This window comes from Onychostruthus taczanowskii, unplaced genomic scaffold, assembly GCF_017590055.1.
Source record: "Onychostruthus taczanowskii isolate IOZ18803 unplaced genomic scaffold, ASM1759005v1 scaffold18, whole genome shotgun sequence".
NCBI lineage: Eukaryota > Metazoa > Chordata > Aves > Passeriformes > Passeridae > Onychostruthus > Onychostruthus taczanowskii.
The window spans coordinates 7,426,194-7,442,577 of NW_024499017.1; the positions used below are offsets into that span (position 1 = coordinate 7,426,194).

At 55.5% G+C, this 16,384-nt stretch overlaps 2 protein-coding genes across 3 annotated transcripts in view; both read right to left on the reverse strand.

Moving 5' to 3' along the window:
• The window catches only part of PSKH1 (protein serine kinase H1), a 29,902-nt gene extending 24,143 nt beyond the window's left edge, over nucleotides 1-5,759 (reverse strand). Inside the window, exons 1-3 of one of the 2 annotated variants that reach the window (XM_041400586.1) lie at nucleotides 5,713-5,759; nucleotides 4,301-4,463; nucleotides 2,185-3,210 (exon numbers count right to left, since the gene is read on the reverse strand). In XM_041400586.1, the coding sequence (XP_041256520.1) occupies nucleotides 2,185-3,123 (939 nt within the window). In that variant the 5' untranslated portion in view covers nucleotides 3,124-3,210; nucleotides 4,301-4,463; nucleotides 5,713-5,759. The other variant, XM_041400585.1, reaches the window with a different exon arrangement.
• A 7,537-nt stretch (nucleotides 5,760-13,296) lies between these two features.
• NRN1L (neuritin 1 like) lies at nucleotides 13,297-16,375 on the reverse strand. The gene is made up of 3 exons (XM_041400831.1): nucleotides 16,264-16,375; nucleotides 13,816-13,978; nucleotides 13,297-13,735 (listed from the first exon to the last, which is right to left on the reverse strand). The coding sequence occupies exons 1-3, from the start codon at nucleotides 16,319-16,321 to the stop codon at nucleotides 13,462-13,464; spliced, it is 495 nt and encodes a 164-aa protein (XP_041256765.1). The 5' UTR covers nucleotides 16,322-16,375; the 3' UTR covers nucleotides 13,297-13,461.
• Nucleotides 16,376-16,384: the final 9 nt, after the last annotated feature.

Consider the following 16,384-nt stretch of genomic DNA (forward strand, 5'->3'; position numbering starts at 1 on the left):
TACAAGAGATAATCAGAGCAGTGATGTCAGCAGTACCTCAATAACCTATTGTGGGAGACCTCTCCTATTGATCTGCTAATGGCCTCTTCAAACAGACCTCACACTCCAGGAACAGGAGCCAGGGTAACAGGGTCCCAGTCAGAAAGCAATTACATTAGCTGGACTACAGATCACTTGTTTTTCCAAGAAAATGGAGCTGCTTCTCAGGTCAGCATGCATCTTGGCTTTTGTTCCTCTTTCAATACAGCTTTGTCCTCTGTGACCAGGTTTTGGGGTCAGACTTTTCAAAAAGCAGGACTCTGCTCCGAGACTCGGGGCACTGCTGCTGCCTGCCATGGTACAGCTTGAAGACAGCTCCCTCCTTCCCCACTGGAACTTGTCTGAGCCACACAGCTCAAGCTGTCAGCTCTCTAGTTCACAGGCTTCTTTCAACATTTCCCCTTCTGTTTCAGAGCCTCAACTTTCAGATTACAGAGAAGAAAACCAGTTGCTCCCATGAAACCTCTGCCCCTGCATCCATCCAAGACAGATGCTTTCAGCAATGCACTCCAGCATTCTGCCCACTCCTACTCCAAAGAACCAGGACTTGGCTCCTGCCATTCCCATTAGTCTGACAAACTCATCAATAGCCTCATTTCTGACATCTTCCCCCTTCCTCCAGTGTAACACAAAGAAAGAAGAGCCATTGTCTGTGAACACCAAAAACTCGGAAGCATTTGAAAACCAAAGTGCTGGCAAGATTGTGGGAAACACAGCAGACACCTTTAAACCTCTGGCTCACTTTATCTTCTCCTAGAATTTATTCACAAAATGAGCAGCCTCTTTACTGCATCTCCTGCCCATACCTGCCTACAGTCAAGCACCGTGCAATTAAGTGGCATAGGTTTAATTACACTGGTAAATTAAAGCATCCATTTTCCCTGGCTCTAGAGGAACAGAAAGTATTCAGGCAACAGATACAGGCTGCTGCTGACACATACTTGCTTTCCAAGCAGTAAAGCATGGACAGCTTTCCAAAATAACCACTCATGTCAGACACAGTATCCGTAACAGCCTCCTAAAGTGTGTAATTTGTGGTGGCATAACAAGTAAAATGCCTCAGGCTTGTGCACTGATACTTTCAAAAGAGAGTTTAATGCTTTCTCTATGGCACATGTGCTACCTCTGCATGAACAACCAACAAATCTCCAGTGGCCTAGCTGCTATTCACAATATTTCTCAAAACCAGTCCATTCTGGTACAAGGACCAGTGGACATGAAATTACTCCAGAGAACCTTCAAAACACGCAATTCACTCTCTCCAGATTGCCTATGGCTGCACTGAGCATGATCAAACCACCTTCAAATGTTAATTTTTTTGGAGGAAAGGCCCTAGTCTGTTCACTCATTCTTCAAACAGAAGCCAGGCCATGCCTTTGGTTATTCACACAGCCTTCCTACACATGCTTTTCAGCTCTGTATATTTATCCAGAGAACACAGACCTGCACTCAGTAGTCAAGGCCATGGCATGGCAAGGACATGACAACAGCAACACTCATTCCTAGTATCAACAGGGGTTTGATCAGAAGTGTGAAGATGCTGTTTACAAGTGTTTAACTTCAAATTGTTTCTTCTGAAGAGCAAGAAGCACCTTCAGGCCCCACTATCATTTACATAATGCCTAAAAATTATCCCCCAAGACTCTTCTCTCCATACTTACCTATGAAAACTATCCTTCAATCCTCCATTTTCTCACATACCAAGCTCAGGAAGCAACGCAAATCAATTTCTGAAATAATCCCATCTTCAGATGGAAGAAGTAACTGCCCCTTGCCATAACCCTGTCTTTCAGCAAAACTATTTTCCATACTACACTTGGATTCGTGTCAGGAATCAGACTAGTGATACACGTGCCACATTTCAAACACCCTGGCACAAGTTTCAGCTGCAAAGTCTCTAACAGCAGCTTACCACAGCCAGAAACCCACAAGCATCCCAGTCCTGTTCTACAGCAAATTTCCTCCTTCTGTGCACATATTTTTTTAAAGGAGCTCGCTACGCTGCACTGGGAGCAGACGGAAAATGGGAAAGGATTTTAAAAGCCAGAATCACAGAATTTTTTTACCCCTGGTAACGTTACCACCCACAAGACAGAGACACACCTAGGGAGAGCTTCTTGCTTGACCGCCCCTCACCACACTCACCTCGCCTGAGTAACTGTACTTTCCCTTCAGGATCTGCCGGTACAGGCGGGTGCGGTTGTCGTCCTCGAAGGGCATCGTGCCGCTGAGCAGAATGTACGAGATCACCCCCAGCGCCCACATGTCCACGGAGTTCGTGTAGGGCTTCCTGACCAGGATCTCGGGAGCGATGTACTCCGGGGTCCCGCACGTGGTTTTCATCAGGCAGTCGTCCCCCTTCTTCCGCGCGCTCGCCAGCCCGAAGTCCGTGATCATGATCTTGGAATCCGTTCCCGGGTGGTAGTACAGCAGGTTCTCCGGCTTCAGGTCGCGGTGGGTGATGCCCAGCGTGTGCAGGTACCTCACCCCGTCCAGCACCATCTGCAGCACGCGCGTGGCGTCCCTCTCGGTGAAGGAGCCCTTGGCGATGATGCGGTCGAAGAGCTCCCCGCCCGTGGCCAGCTCCATGACCATGTAGACGCGGTCCTGGGTCTCGAAGACCTCGATGAGCTGGATGATGTTGGTGTGGCGGACGCGGCGCAGGACGCTCAGCTCCGACTCGCACACCTCGCGCCCCTCCCGGTACTTGGTCTCGATCATCTTGATGGCGTAGGGCTGCTTGGTGGCCTTGTGCTCCACCCGCACCACGCGGCTGAAGCTGCCCCTCCCGATCAGCGCTTTGATGTCGTACTTGGCCGTCACCCGGGGGTCGAACTTGGCGCGGTATTTGGCCACTTTGTTCTTGCGGGGCTCGGGCTGCCGGGCGGGCAGGGGGTTCCCGGGATAGGGGTCAGTGTGACGGGCAGGGGAGGGAGAGCCAGCTTTGATGACGGCCCCGCAGTCATCTTTGATGAAATGCTTATAGATGTCGCTGTGGCCCGTGTAAGGTTCGACTTTTTTAACCAGGTCTAGCTGCACATCTTTGGGGGGCTCGGGAAGCACTTTGCTGGTCCCACAGCCCATCACTGACTGGTGTTAATTCCCTATCAAGGCATGTTCCCAGGGGAGCACCAGCAGCAACCACATCTGGGGTGATTCCCACATTTGAATCTTAGAGAAAGAATGGGAAGAGACAAATAAAGAGGAATCAAGGTAGTAAAGGTTCAAATGGAGGGGAAAATCAAAACAATAGGGCCGTGCTATCGCAAACTGAGAATACAGGATTTTCATTTCTCTCTCCTACAGAACATGCAAAGTGCTCTGCTGCTTTCATCATGAGTGAGTGAAGGCAGTGCCCACAAACACCGCAATCATGGGCAGAACAGGCGTGTCCATGGAAATCACACAGTATCTCTCTTTATTGGGGTTGATTGTTTTCTGCTCCCTGCTGAGCACAGAGCAGTTGAGGCTGCACAAGACTTCTGGACGTCTTTTTGTCCAGACACAACTGCTTAATAAAAATAAAAAAATAAAAAAAAAAAGTCAAGCATTTTCTTTATTTTTGTTAGATCTGCTCAACTTTCTCAGTCAGCAGCCAATCCAAACCCAACAGTTCTGGGTTGGCTCACCAGAAGATCCACAGAGTGCCTCAGCAACTTGCACACTGAAGCCATCTTCCCAAGATTTTCTCTATGTTGAATTTGTACACTGTCTTAAACCTCTTAAACTTTGCTGCTGGGGATCAGTGGAACAGCAGAAGAGGCAGGGAATATGGAGCCAGAGGCACACTGGTTTTAGGGTGCAGCCCTTGCTAAAAGGGAGATGCTCACTCGCCCAGAGCAGCTTTTAGTCAGCAAGTCTCTCATCCTCCAAACCCTGAGAAATCAAGGTGGGCTTTCACATCTTTCAACAATGTCAATTTTGCTTTATTTTACATCTTTAGGCACCAAGTGGCACTTCTGGCTTTCCACACAGAGCTGCCTGTAAGAAGTGGAATTCCTCCCAGCTGTTCCAGACCAGGAGCTCCTGCTCATCACACTGCATCCCAACAAAACCAAAGCAGCTGCACTTGGGCAAGTCTTTATGTGCTGATTAAAACAATATGACTGGTCAGGAGATGGGGAAGCCACCTGGGGCTCTGGCAGCCACTGGGCAGTTCCACGTTTGCCCTTTTTGACTCAGAGCCCATCAACATGTGCCTGAGCCTTCACAGGAGGCAACAGAAAACCATTGGCCTTGAAAATGTGATTTTAGGTCTTACCATCACCAGGGGTATTTCCACTCAAGCACCACCTCTCCAAGCAACTGCTCAGCATGAACAGCAGAAAAGGAACCCCAGCCTGTCTTCCATGGGGAGAAGCAAGTGGAGAAGTAAGAAATGTTTTAAAGGGACACCTGGAAGAAGTTGAGACTCTTCATTCAACCTGGAAAGAAAACCAGGCTTTAGTTAAGATTCAGTTTTATAATCAAACATCATCAAAGTAACTTCCCAAGGGAGAAGCTCCCTCCTGGCAAAACCCTGAGGTCAAACAACCCAGCCATGCACAGACAAGCCTGTAGTGGGGTGCAGGCAGTAGAAATAAAAACCAACTTCACAGAAAGCTTAGCTGACTTTCACCAAGCACTGCCCTAGAGGTTTGGCTTCATTCAGATTAAAGCACCATGATAAAAAAAATTAAGAGCTCTGACTAGTCCTGAATAATGCCTCCCACGGACAGCTTTCCCAACATTATTGAACCTTAAAGCATTTTAAGTTAACAGAGAAATGGAATGAGAGCATCCATAAACAAGATTACAGCACAGTAACCAAACAGAAGAATTAATCACTTGAAAATATCATCTATAAATCCACTTATGGCATTAACTGAGATCTGGAAGCAACTCCAGCATGTCAGTGGCTCCTCCTTGTACACTTCAGTGCTCCAGTGAAGGCTACAGAGCCAGAGTCAGCAACAAAATGCTGAACTCCACATTAGTGCAGGACACGCTGCTGTGCAGCAATCACCAAGAACGTGGGGAAAGGAACTAAGACAAATTACAAGCATTACAAGCTCTCCGAGTGGGAAATCACATACTTGGCAGGCGGCAAACTACCTGAGCCCCAGCTGGCAGTGCAGGGAAGGAACACGGGATTTAAGGTTCTCCCCTGGGAGCTCCTCGCCTGCCGTCTCACTAACGGAACGTGCCCGGCAGCACCTGGCACTGCGAGCTTCTGGTGGATTTCGGAGGGGAAACCCGGGGCTGGGACGACTGTGCCGGAGCCAGGGGCTGGCCAGAATCAGCCGCACCACCCGGGATTCCCAAAGCCGTTTGTTTCCAGAGCTCATCCCAAGCCAGGCCGTCTGTCGCTACACTGCAAAGGGGAGCCAGGGCCGGGCCGGGGCCGGGAGCTCGTCCCGCAGCAGGTTCGGCTCCAGCCTGGGAAGCACCGGGCCCGTCCCGCTGAGGGGACACACCGGGAGCGGGCAGGGCTCCCTCCCCGGCCCGCCCGTCCCGCGGCCCAGCGCCCCGGGCAGCGGCGGGGCTGAGATGGCGGGGCTGAGACGCCGGAGTCCGCCGCGCCCACGCTTCCCGGGCCGCACCACCGCCGCCCCCGGAGGGAGGGAAGGAAGGGGAAGGGAGCCGGTGGCGGGCCGGGCCGGGCGGTCCCGGGGCCGCCGACCCCGGACTCACCTCGGCCCACTCCGGCCGCGGCGCGGCACCGCCTCCTGATGTCATCACCGCGCGCCCGGGACGCCCGAGGGGCGGGGACAACGGGAGGGCGGGGGCGCTTTACCGCCCCCTGCCGGAACGGCCCGGGAGCGCCCAGAGCCCGGAGCCGCGCGAGCCCGCCCGCGGCCCCGGGAGCGCGAGGGGCTCCGGGACCGTGAGGGGCTCCGGGGGCGTGAGGGGCTCCAGGACCATGAGGGGCTCCGGGACCGTGAGGGGCTCCGGGGGCATGAGGGGCTCAGGGACCGTGAGGGGCTCCGGGGGCATGAGGGGCTCCGGGACCGTGAGGGGCTCCGGGACCGTGAGGGGCTCCGGGACCGTGAGGGGTTCCGGGAGCGCGAGGGGCTCCGGAGGCGTGAGGGGCTCCAGGACCATGAGGGGCTCCGGGAGCGCGAGGGGCTCCGGGCCTCACAGCAGCCCCTGGGACCCCTCAGGGCTCTGGAACCCCTCAGCCCCATCCCGGCCCCCTCAGCCCCACGGGTCCCTGGAGCTCCTCACCCCCATGGACCCCAGGGCCCCCTCACCGCTCTGGCCCTGCTGTTACCCACAAAGTCGGGCTCGCTCCTCGGTGTGCCCCGAGCCGATAATGGCACACTGCAGAGAGACATCGATGATTGATTTCAGAGCTGCCCCAGCCTGGCTGCTCGGTGCTACTCCACAAACCCAGCACACCCCGCCAGGCTTTCTGTGCCATTATTTACACAGAGAAGTTCAGGGTTAGTGAATTCCTGAGCACAGCCCCTCTGATAAGATTGGTTAGTAATTTCCATAGAAATCGCATTACTCCAGATACCTTCTACTCATGCTCAGGGAAAAGACCTTCATCTCAACCGGGTCTTTTTGATGCATAGCATGAATTTTAGTGTTACAATGAAGATAGCTCAGCTCTAAGATACCCGGACATGGAGTATTTTGTCAAGTTGGCAACGTTTACATAGGCAAACATCAACATCTTAGTGTATTACGTCCCTAAATCTTGTTAGTTCCAGAATATTCTTGAGTGAGTGGTGTTGGCTCTTGCCTGTTCCACCGATTAGCTCTCCTTTTTTTGCTGATTAGGTTTGAAAGTGTACAAAGGTCTTACACCAGAGAACATCCTGCCTTACGGCAATATTGACATAATCCGCATTTTGCAGCACCGTGACCCTCTTCAGCCCCTGGCAGGGTCAGTGTTCCCACTCCCCATGCTCCTGCCTCGGAAGAGCGGCGCAGTGCCTCCTCTTTGGAGCCAAACCCAGCTCTGACAGCTCCCCAGCAGCGCCTTGGAGCCCGCAGCCCGTGGAGCAGCTCCGAGGGCTCCCCGCTGGGCTGCGGGACTCTGGAAAAACATTCCCTTTGCAAGAGAATTGCCCGGAAGCATTGGTCCTTTCCCTTGGCAGGGAAAACCCGGTCCCTGTGGGACAGCTCTTGTGCACAGCAGAATAACGAGGCACATTCCTTTCTCCTTTCTTTCCCCAGCTACTAAGTGCCACAAAACCCTCAAAGTTTGCTTGGTAACTGCCTGCGGACTTTCTTCCTCATATCCTTTCCTCATCCTCAAACAGAACACTCCACATCCCGGCCCTGGATGACCTGAGAGCAGGGAGGCGAGGGATGACACCTTGCAGGGATGCTGACGGCCCTCCTTTCCCTCGGGGACATACAAACGCAATGCTGCCGGGCTTGTTTTCCAGCCTGGCTGTCACGTCATTCCCGAGGCGGTTCAGGTGGAGCGGGGCTTTTTTCACACTCCTACCAGGCTTTTAAAAATAGCCGGGTTTATTTTAATGCTCCTGGGATCTTCGGCTGTTTTAGAATGATTAGTAAGTCATAATGTAGTAAAAGTTGTACCTGCTGATGCGCATTATTGTCATCAGCTGCTTCTCCGTGTAATTCCCAGTGAGGCATGGAAATGTGTGAGGGTTGGGAGGGGGCTGCCTGGGCTGGGATCCACAGATCTGGTGAGTTGTGCAGTTCTCTGCAAGGGAAACTCCCCAGTTCTTGTCCCACACAGTAATGGTGCTGCTGGTAGGTTTTCAGCCCTCTAATCCCTGCACTTTCTTTATGGAGATGTTTCCTCAGCCATGAATCCCCCTCACTGTCCCTGAGAGGTGGCTTAACCTGTGTCTGACATGTGACACCTCACACATGTCCCTGGTTAAGTTGATCCTGTTATTTTAGGCTGTTTCTCAAAGTCATCCCAGCTTGGTTCCACCAGCGTGTTCCTCTCTGTCATCCTGGCTGATGGCTGTAGAGCAGTGGGCTGCCTCACCTAGGCCAGGGAGCTCACACAGGGATAAGTGCTCAGCAAGGATGTGTTTCCCTCAGGGGATGCATCTTCCATTAGTCACTTCCTCACAGCTTTGTTTCCTGACCAGCCTCATGGGAGCGCTGAATGAGGCTCTTCCAGGTCCATCACCGCTGAAAGCCAACAGGCATCGAACCCTTGGGCCAGAACTGGGGACTTCTGAGAACCTCAATCAGAGCAGCTCTTGTATTATTTATGCTGTGGTGGTGCTCTGAGACCCACTGGAGCCAAGAGAGCTTCACACCAGACATCTGCACAAAGCCAACATCCTCCTGGCAAAACACCCCGGGATGAAGTGGGGAACCGTCTGCTCATCCACTGCCTGCCAGGTCAGGCACCCGCTTTGACTTTGGAGTCACTGCCTGTTGATTCCTGATGCCTGTTATTCCATCCAGAGCCTTTTCTGCAGCTACAGCAGGAAGATTTCTGACTGGGATAAGCGCCTTGCTGCTGGGGCCACCAGCCGTGAAGCTCTGGGAGCTGAGAGGCTCTGAGCCGCTCATCCTGCCAGGCTCTGGGTGCCTGGGCTCCCACCAGCACTGCTCCAGCCAAAAACCATTGGGTTTTTTCTCCCTCCTCCGAGAGGGGACTGGTAACAGGTTTATCACACACTCACAAAGCAGTGCTGCGCTTGGGCAGGTCTAAGAGCAGATTTTCCTGCCAAATGGGCTGTTGTCTCCTTGTCATTTCTTTTCTTGCCTTTTCCCTTCCAAGGTGCTGCTCTCCCTGGAGAGGAGCCTCCCCCTGCTCTTCCATTCTGACCCCTTCAGAAATCCCTTGCCAGCTCTGATGCCCAAGACCTACAGCCTGCCTCCAGCCCCATGGGAAGGATTCAGCCCTTGAGGCAGGAATGTCTGTGAAGAGTCACAGAATCCTGAGATGGTTTGTGTTGGAAGAGACCTTTAAAAGTCATCCAGTTCCAAACTCCTTACCATGGGCAGGGACAACTTCCACCAGAGCAGGTTGCTCAGAGCTCCATCTTTGAACACTTCCAGGGATGGGGCAGCAACTGCTCCCCTGCTCCTGCAGCATGGCTGCTCCCTCCTGAGAGCCCTCATCCCTCTGCAAGGATGGGTTCCCTTAGGTTTTGTATCTCCTGTTAGTGGCTTCTTCAGGGCTTCTCCTGTGGAAGCTGCTACAGGCAGGCTGGGAGCAGCGGGGCAATGCTGCCTACCCACAGGTGGAGGATCCTCTCTCCCTGGAGGTGTAGAGCTGCTACAGAGCTGCCTCCAGCACCAGCATTAACCCTGCTTGGAGCAGGAACTTCAGAGCTCCCTTTGCATCCCACAGCTGTCTGTGGTGACTGGCTTCCAGCTGACTCCAGGGTCTCACTGGGGTGCAGCAAGCTGTAATTCCCTGTGGAATGGTGGGAATAGCTGGAAGCACTTCCAGCATCCCCCTCCCCCAGCACCACAAAGCTGCCTGGGACATTGCTGCCCATCCTGAGCATGGGGCAATTTGGGGATCCCAGGGCTTCCTGCTGTGCCAGGCCATAGGAAGCCAGGAGAATGGGCCATCAAATGGATGGGGTGAAGCAGGAAAGCTGAATTTCCTCCAAGCTGCATCCCTGCCCTGTGTGACAGCCAGCCCAACCCTCAGTGGCCATGCCAGGCCAGAGCTCAAGGTTGTCCCAGCAAGGCTGAGCAGAGGTCGTAACGGGAGGATGTTCAATTAAAGCTGCTTAAAAAAGAAATCCAACTTTCCATATGCCTCTCTGGAGAATAAAACAGCCCCAAAGCTGAGCACAGATGGGGTGCCAGGCTGGGGGCTGAACACAGCCCCCACGGCAGAGGTGACTCCTGCTCAGCTGTTCCCACTGCCTCCTGTCCACGGGGATTGAGGTTGTCTTTTGGTGGTTCCTTATGGAAAGTTGGACATTTGGCTTAGCAGAAATCCCCATGCAAACTCGGACACTGGCCAGCCCTGTGACATAGTGTCCTCCAGGCTATGCTTGTTTTCCAATCTCCCGCTCCCCCCGGGGTGCCAGCGAAGCTGGAGGTGGTGAAACTGCTGCCTGGTTGGGGATGTCGGACTGGGACAGTGGCACTGGGGCCATGGAAGGGCAAGGAGCCATCCCTGCTCTGCTGGTGGCCTCCACACCAGTCTATCCAGTTAGAAAACCCAAGTGTATCCCTACAGATGAGAAGTCGTTCCCCACCTGGCACCTTCATCAGGAGGAATTTCCCTGGGTGAAGGAATGGAGGATTCAGCCATTGTCTGGCAGAGGTGTTGGGTGGCATGGTGGGAGGTCAGCCCTCATGTCACTGTGCCTCATGTGCTGTCTCACTCACACAGCCACCAAGGATAGTGTCACCATCTGGTTCCAGCTGCCTGGGGACACGAGGGCCTCCCCGGCCCCTTCTGCGATTGCAAAAAGTGAATTCAAACATCAACTGTGCTGGACTCAGCTGGCCTTTATCCCTTTTTTTTTCTTCTTTTTTTATTAATTCAGGTTTGTCTCTTAGAGAAGAGAGAGGGAGATAATGTCTGCAGAGCATTTAATCTTCTGCCCAAAGAATAGCAGAGAGCAAATTAGGATCTACTCCAATTAATTTGCCTTGATGGGCAAAATCTGGAGAGCGGCCATATCTGGGAATTAAGAACAAAAGCAGGGAGTGTAAAGTAGGTCACCGGAGTTTCGTAACCAGAACGAGGGGTTTTCACAGCACGGCGGGTGTCCAAAGGCTCCCGGTGCCGGGGTCCCCAGCCTCGTTCCCCACCATCCGCTCCTTTCAGCCTGGACAGTTGCTTTAAGACACTGTCAGTGTGCAGGGAGCCAGCTGCTTGTTCTGGGGACAGGAATGAGGATGTTGTCCCTTCCCACAGCAGGACATGGCTGCAGGACTGTCCCAAACTCTTAGACCCAACGGAAAGACAGACGCTGGCTCAATGTCCCCATTTTGGAGCACCAGAGAGCTTCCCTGGGGCCAGCATGCCCACCCTTGCTGCCACACTGCTGCCCTTGGCCCTGCAGGCACCTCCCCGGAGGAGGACTGGGGTCACAGGTCACCAAGCAGTGGTGACCCACAGGCCCACCCTTTTCCAGCACGCCCAAATCCCAGCCCGGCCTTCCCAGAGCCACCAGTGCCTGCAGGCTGTGTGGTGACACGGTGACGCCTTTCAGCTGCAACTCACACATGGGAGCACAGCCAAAGGTGTGAGCGACGTGTGGTGACAAGTGCTGGTGCTCAGGACACATGGTGACATAGCCAAGGGTCTGTGACATGTACAGTGGCATTTTCCAGGACATGGGACCTTCTGCGGTGTCTTTCTGCACACAGGGTGAAACACCTGGAGCGTTTGGTGGGTGTGGGTGGATCTTCCCAGGCTTTCATTCCGGCTGGACTGAAGCAGCACAGTTTGCTCTCTGCAAGTGTCACCATCGTGGTGGCAGCCTGTCACAGCACCGCGTTGGTGACGCTCCATGTCCCCGGCCACCCGGCAGTGCCCGCTGCGATCCCACCGCTCCCACCCGCTCGGAGGTGCCGGCGGGCGCTGCGCGGTGCGTGGCCGGCGCCCGGCTGGCGTTTATCCTCTTAGCCACCCTGCCGGGATCCGGCACTAATTCACCCTTAAACACAGGATTGTCAGGAACTGGGAAGGAAAGAATCGGCGGATTATCCCCCCGGCGCTGGCGTTAAACACGGGGAGCGGCAGCTGCTGCATGAGGAGAGCTGGGGTGATGTCTTGCCCCTGTCCCATGGGGCACCGGCCCCAGGATCAGCATCTTCCCCCAGCAAGGGCTGCAGGGAGCCCAGATGTTTTGTGTCTCCCCAGCCAGCTCCAGGCTGGTTAGTGAGATAAATAACGGGAGACAAACACAGAGTCCCCCCACAGAGCTGAGGGATCGGCAACAACCACTCAGCCCCATGGGATGAACCAGCAATCCTGTTAGTGTCTCCCAGCCCCAGAGCCTGGCAGAGGACTGGGACAGTCAGGGTGACATCCCAGAGGTGACCAATCACCTGTTTAAGTTACCAGACCTCGCAGGAAGAGGTTTTATGATGAAACAAACAATATTTTTCCCTGGCTCAATGAGGATAGTGATTACTGAGCTCCTTGTTCACATGCTGAAGGCTTTCACCCACAGGACAGCGTGGCAAAAACTTCCCCGGGCCAAAACCATGTGCCCAGCTGCTGGAATGTTTTTGGGAGTCACAGAAATCACAGAAACAGCAGCAACTCGCTACCCACAGCACATAGGAGCTCACGGCTCCTGCTCTCTGCTGAGCCTGGAGCAATCCTCAGAATGGTGGCACTTGTGGTGCTGGCCAGAGGATTTTATTGCCTTTCCCGAGTGGGGTGGGTTCCACTTGGGATAGGCAACAGCCAGATTTACCCACCAGATTTCCACAGCCAGATTTACCCACCACTGTTGCTGGAGCAAGTGATCTGTGCACAGCTGGGGTGGCCCATTTGCAATTCCAGTGGCCCTTTAGGCGATGGGTGGGGAGTGAAGGCTGTGCCCAGGACAGTGAGGAGGATGCCTCACCAGCCCAGGCCTAGGGGAGCTGGTGTGCACTCTGGGCTTTAGTAGCTGGGAAAAATATCCTTACTTTTCAGCATAACAGTGACAGGGATGGGAATTAGAGCATCTTCCACTGGTAGATATGAGTTTAGCCAAATTAAAAGCTCACAAATCATGTTGGTTTAACTTCGACAAATTCTTTGTAAACCTGGATGAGATTTCCAGTTCCCTAGCTTTTTTACCTCCATCATCTTGGTAAAAAAGCAAACAAACCAACAAACAAAAACCAAACCAGACCAAAACAAAAACAAAAATTAAAAAAAAAAAAACCCTCTCTTCCCTGCAAACTGTACTTTTCTTTATGATCATGAATATAGCCAGACTAAAATAAAAGGGGTGGAAAACAGAAAATGTCACTGGAGTTGCCCATCAGAGGACAAGTTATTGGCTGCCAAAAAGAAAAAGAAATCTGCACCCTGTGTTTTTCTAAGGTGCCCTTTAAACCAAATAAAACATTTGACCCACCTCTAAAGGGAATATCTGCTATGGCCAGCCCTGAAAAGCAGCAGTCAGGGAGCACCAGGGCAGTGAGAATCGCCCCCTCTTGGGACTGTCCATGGTCCCAAGGACTGCCTAGCATGGCCATGGGCAATACACTGGAGGAATGGAGTCACAGACCCTCCCACTGACCCTTCTTTGGGGACTGGTGCAGGGGGCATCTCCTCTCCAGTCCCCAGAGAAAACACGGGGCTTGGGAGGGGCTCAAGGGACATCCCATGGCAGAGAGACAGGAGAAATGTAAAAGTGTCTTTTAATATAAATATAAATCCATCTGAAGTGCTGCAGGAGAGGACGGTGCCCCGCGGGGGATGCCCGGGAGGGAGGTGGGCATGGCGGGGACCGGCCAGAGCCGGGGAACCGAGCCGGCATCACCTGGGCACGCCGAGGGCGAGCGGGGCTAGAGCCAGGGCAGCAGCAGCGGCAGGGCCAGCAGGGCCAGCAGGGGCGGGTGCAGGGCGCTGGCCGAGCCCCGCAGCGTGGCCTGGTTGGTCTCGGAGGCCGGCGAGCTCTGGGCGCTGGCCAGGCGGCCCCGGGCGCTGCACAGCTCCTGCAGGTTCCCCTGGAACTGGATCTTGCGGGACTCCTGGCGCAGCGACTCCCACACGGTGGCCGCTTCCACGGGGCATCGCGACAGCACCTCGCTGGCGCAGGTGTGGAAGTCATCCCAGGACCTGGGGAGGAGGGCGGGAGTCGGGGGCGATGCTGGTGGCAGGTGACCCCACCGTCCCAGCGGCTCCCCAGGGACACTCACTGGCAGATGGCGTCCAGCTCCTGCGCCTCGTCGCCGCCCTCCTCCTGCTGCTGCTGCCGGACGCTCTGGGCCATGCTCTCCCCCAGGCTGAGGAGGCAGTCTGCGAAGCCCTTGTAGATGGTGTCGCACTGTCCCGCCATGCTGACGGGCTCCTGGCTCGCGGCTGCGGGGCACAGAGAGGAGAGACCGAGCTGAGCCCCCCCGAGCCCCGCCAGCCGCCCCTGCCCGCCTCGTGGCAGCGTGGAGTGAGGCTGTCACCGGCTGGGGGTGACACTGGGCTCTGAAATGTGCCGAGAGGCTTCCACATCCCCCCGGAGCGCCGGCATGCCCTTCCCTGGGCACTCGTAGGGACCCTTCGCTCCCGGCCCGGGAGCCCGGCGCGATGTGACCACCCGGCAGCGATGCTGCCATTCGCCACAGGGCTCCTGCCGCCGCGTCACCTCGGCCTCCCCGGCTCTCCCCAGAGCCATCTGTCCCGGCCTTTATCCCCTGACAGCAAAGATTAATTTGGGACTACAACAGAAAAAAACAAAGCAAAGGCTCAGCAAGCTAGAGTCCCTGCTCTGACTGTAGTGGGAAAGATGGGGGAAGGGGAAAACAAAGGGGAAGGGGGAAAGAGAAAGAGAAAGGGGAAGGAGGAAGGGAAAGGGGAAAGGAAAAAGGAAAGTGGAAAAGGAGGGGAAGAGGAAAAGTGGGAAGGGGAAGGGGGAAGACAAAGACAGAAGGGGAAAGGTGAACAGGAAAGGGGAAAGGATAAAAAGAAAAGGGAAAGGGAAAACAGGAAGGGGAAGCAGGGGAAGGAAAGGGGAAGAAAAAGTACAAAAGGAAAAGGCACAAGTGCAAGGCTGGCTGCTCCATTCTGAGAAGCCCCGATTCCCTGCTCTGCTCCACAAACGATTCACCACTGGCACTGGCCAAACCCTGGTACCAGACATGGGGCAATGGGGACAGGGTGTACTCATGAGTATTGCCAGTGCATCCACGACCAGTGGGAAGCCCAAAAGGAGCTGGTGTGTGACTGGGTCACAGAGAAAACCTGCATGGTCCTCAGCTCTGCCCCAGAGGTCCTGCAGGCCAGAAGATGTGGGGTCCCCGTGCTGATTCACAGGAGTTACAAGAGTTTTGGAAGTGACAAGGGCATGCACCAGGGAGGTTTCTAATTGAGGAGAGCCTGCAGGTGACCCCTGTGGAAAGGTGACCCCAGAAACAGCTGAAAGTTTCCTGGTGACTGCTGAGGCAGCCAGGATGTCTGCAGGACGCTGTGTGCCTTGCTGCTGGCATCCCATGCCTGCACCCCCAGAACAAAGTGGCTGTGGTTGAAACTAACACCAGGGCAAGCCTGACACAATCACAGGGCACTTTTGGTGTTTGCAATGAGAACCCCCTGAGCACAGCACCGAGGAAAGCCTCGGACTGATGCCAGACACGTGGGTCACAGACATTGCAGGTATCAATAGAGAAAGTGGGATCCATGGCTCCTCTTTTCTCCCAGCCAGACAACAAGCCTGCCCCCCAGCAGCCCGAGGACCCAGCCGCTGGCAGGGCCAGACGATGCCTCCCTTCAGCCGGCTGGTCCCTGCTGCGGGCTGAGGTTTCACCTCCTGGGCTCCTCTAAGGTCCGGCACAAGCCCTCCCCTCCGCCCAGCTCCCTCGGCACGAGGCTGGGCAGGGTGAGCAAAGAAGGAGAAAGCAGGAGGGCAAATCACCTCTGCTGCTCCGCTGCAAAACCGTGGGGAAAAACCTGTCCCCGGCTCCGTCAGGGAGAAAGCCCAAGGGAAGCACGGAGGAAGTTTCCCAGGGCGCTGCAGAGCATCCCGAGCTCCCCAGCGAGTGCAGCCATCCTGCTCCTGGGGAAGGGTCGGAGTCACCCACCCCCTAAACCTAAAATCCACCAGGGGCTTGGTGGTCCCTGTCCTTCATCGTCCGTGCAGCCGGACCAGGTTAATCCCAGGCTCCCCGTCTCTCTTCAGAGCAGAGATGTCACTGGGTACCGCTGTGCTCCGCATCCTCCCTCGGCGCTCGGAGGAGCGGGAGTGTGGAGGGGACACGCTGGTGTCAGTGAGGGCAGGACCTGCCGGATAACAGTCCCCCAGCGATCAGGATGCCCCCCGGCCCCGGTGAACGAGGGCAGCAGGGAAAGCCAGCGGGTGCGTGGGGTGGGCACACAGGGCTGGAGAGCCGGAGCTCGGGAACTGTCCCCGCCTGAGCAGAGACACCCCGGAGAGCGCCGGGAAGCCGCGTTCCTCCTTGCCCGGATCGCAGGACACGGGACAAGAGTGGATGGATCGCTGAGCCGAGGGACAACCGGTCACCCCTCTCCCCGCAGCTACAGAGGGTGCGGGACGCGGCCGGGGGTCCCGCTGCCACCCGCCAGCCCCACAGCCCCGGCGGGGAGAGCCCGGGCTGTCGGTCCCGCAGCCCGACCCGGAGCGGTCCCGCGGCACTCACCGAGGTGCAGGAGCAGCGGGCACACGACGCCCAGCAGCCGCCAGCAGCCGCCGCCCATGGTGCGGACCCCGCGCCGCCGCCGCCGTGTGCTCCGCGCCCGCCGCCGCCGGCAGCCCCGGCC

Bases quoted from the DNA above. Each gene is read 5' to 3' on its own strand.
- NRN1L (XM_041400831.1), bottom strand. From the start codon at position 16,321: ATGGGCGGCGGCTGCTGGCGGCTGCTGGGCGTCGTGTGCCCGCTGCTC. The intron at 13,979-16,263 runs GTGAGTGCCGCG...TGTGCCCCGCAG, and splicing joins CCCGCTGCTCCTGCACCTCG to CCGCGAGCCAGGAGCCCGTC. The intron at 13,736-13,815 runs GTGAGTGTCCCT...CCTCCTCCCCAG, and splicing joins GAGCTGGACGCCATCTGCCA to GTCCTGGGATGACTTCCACA.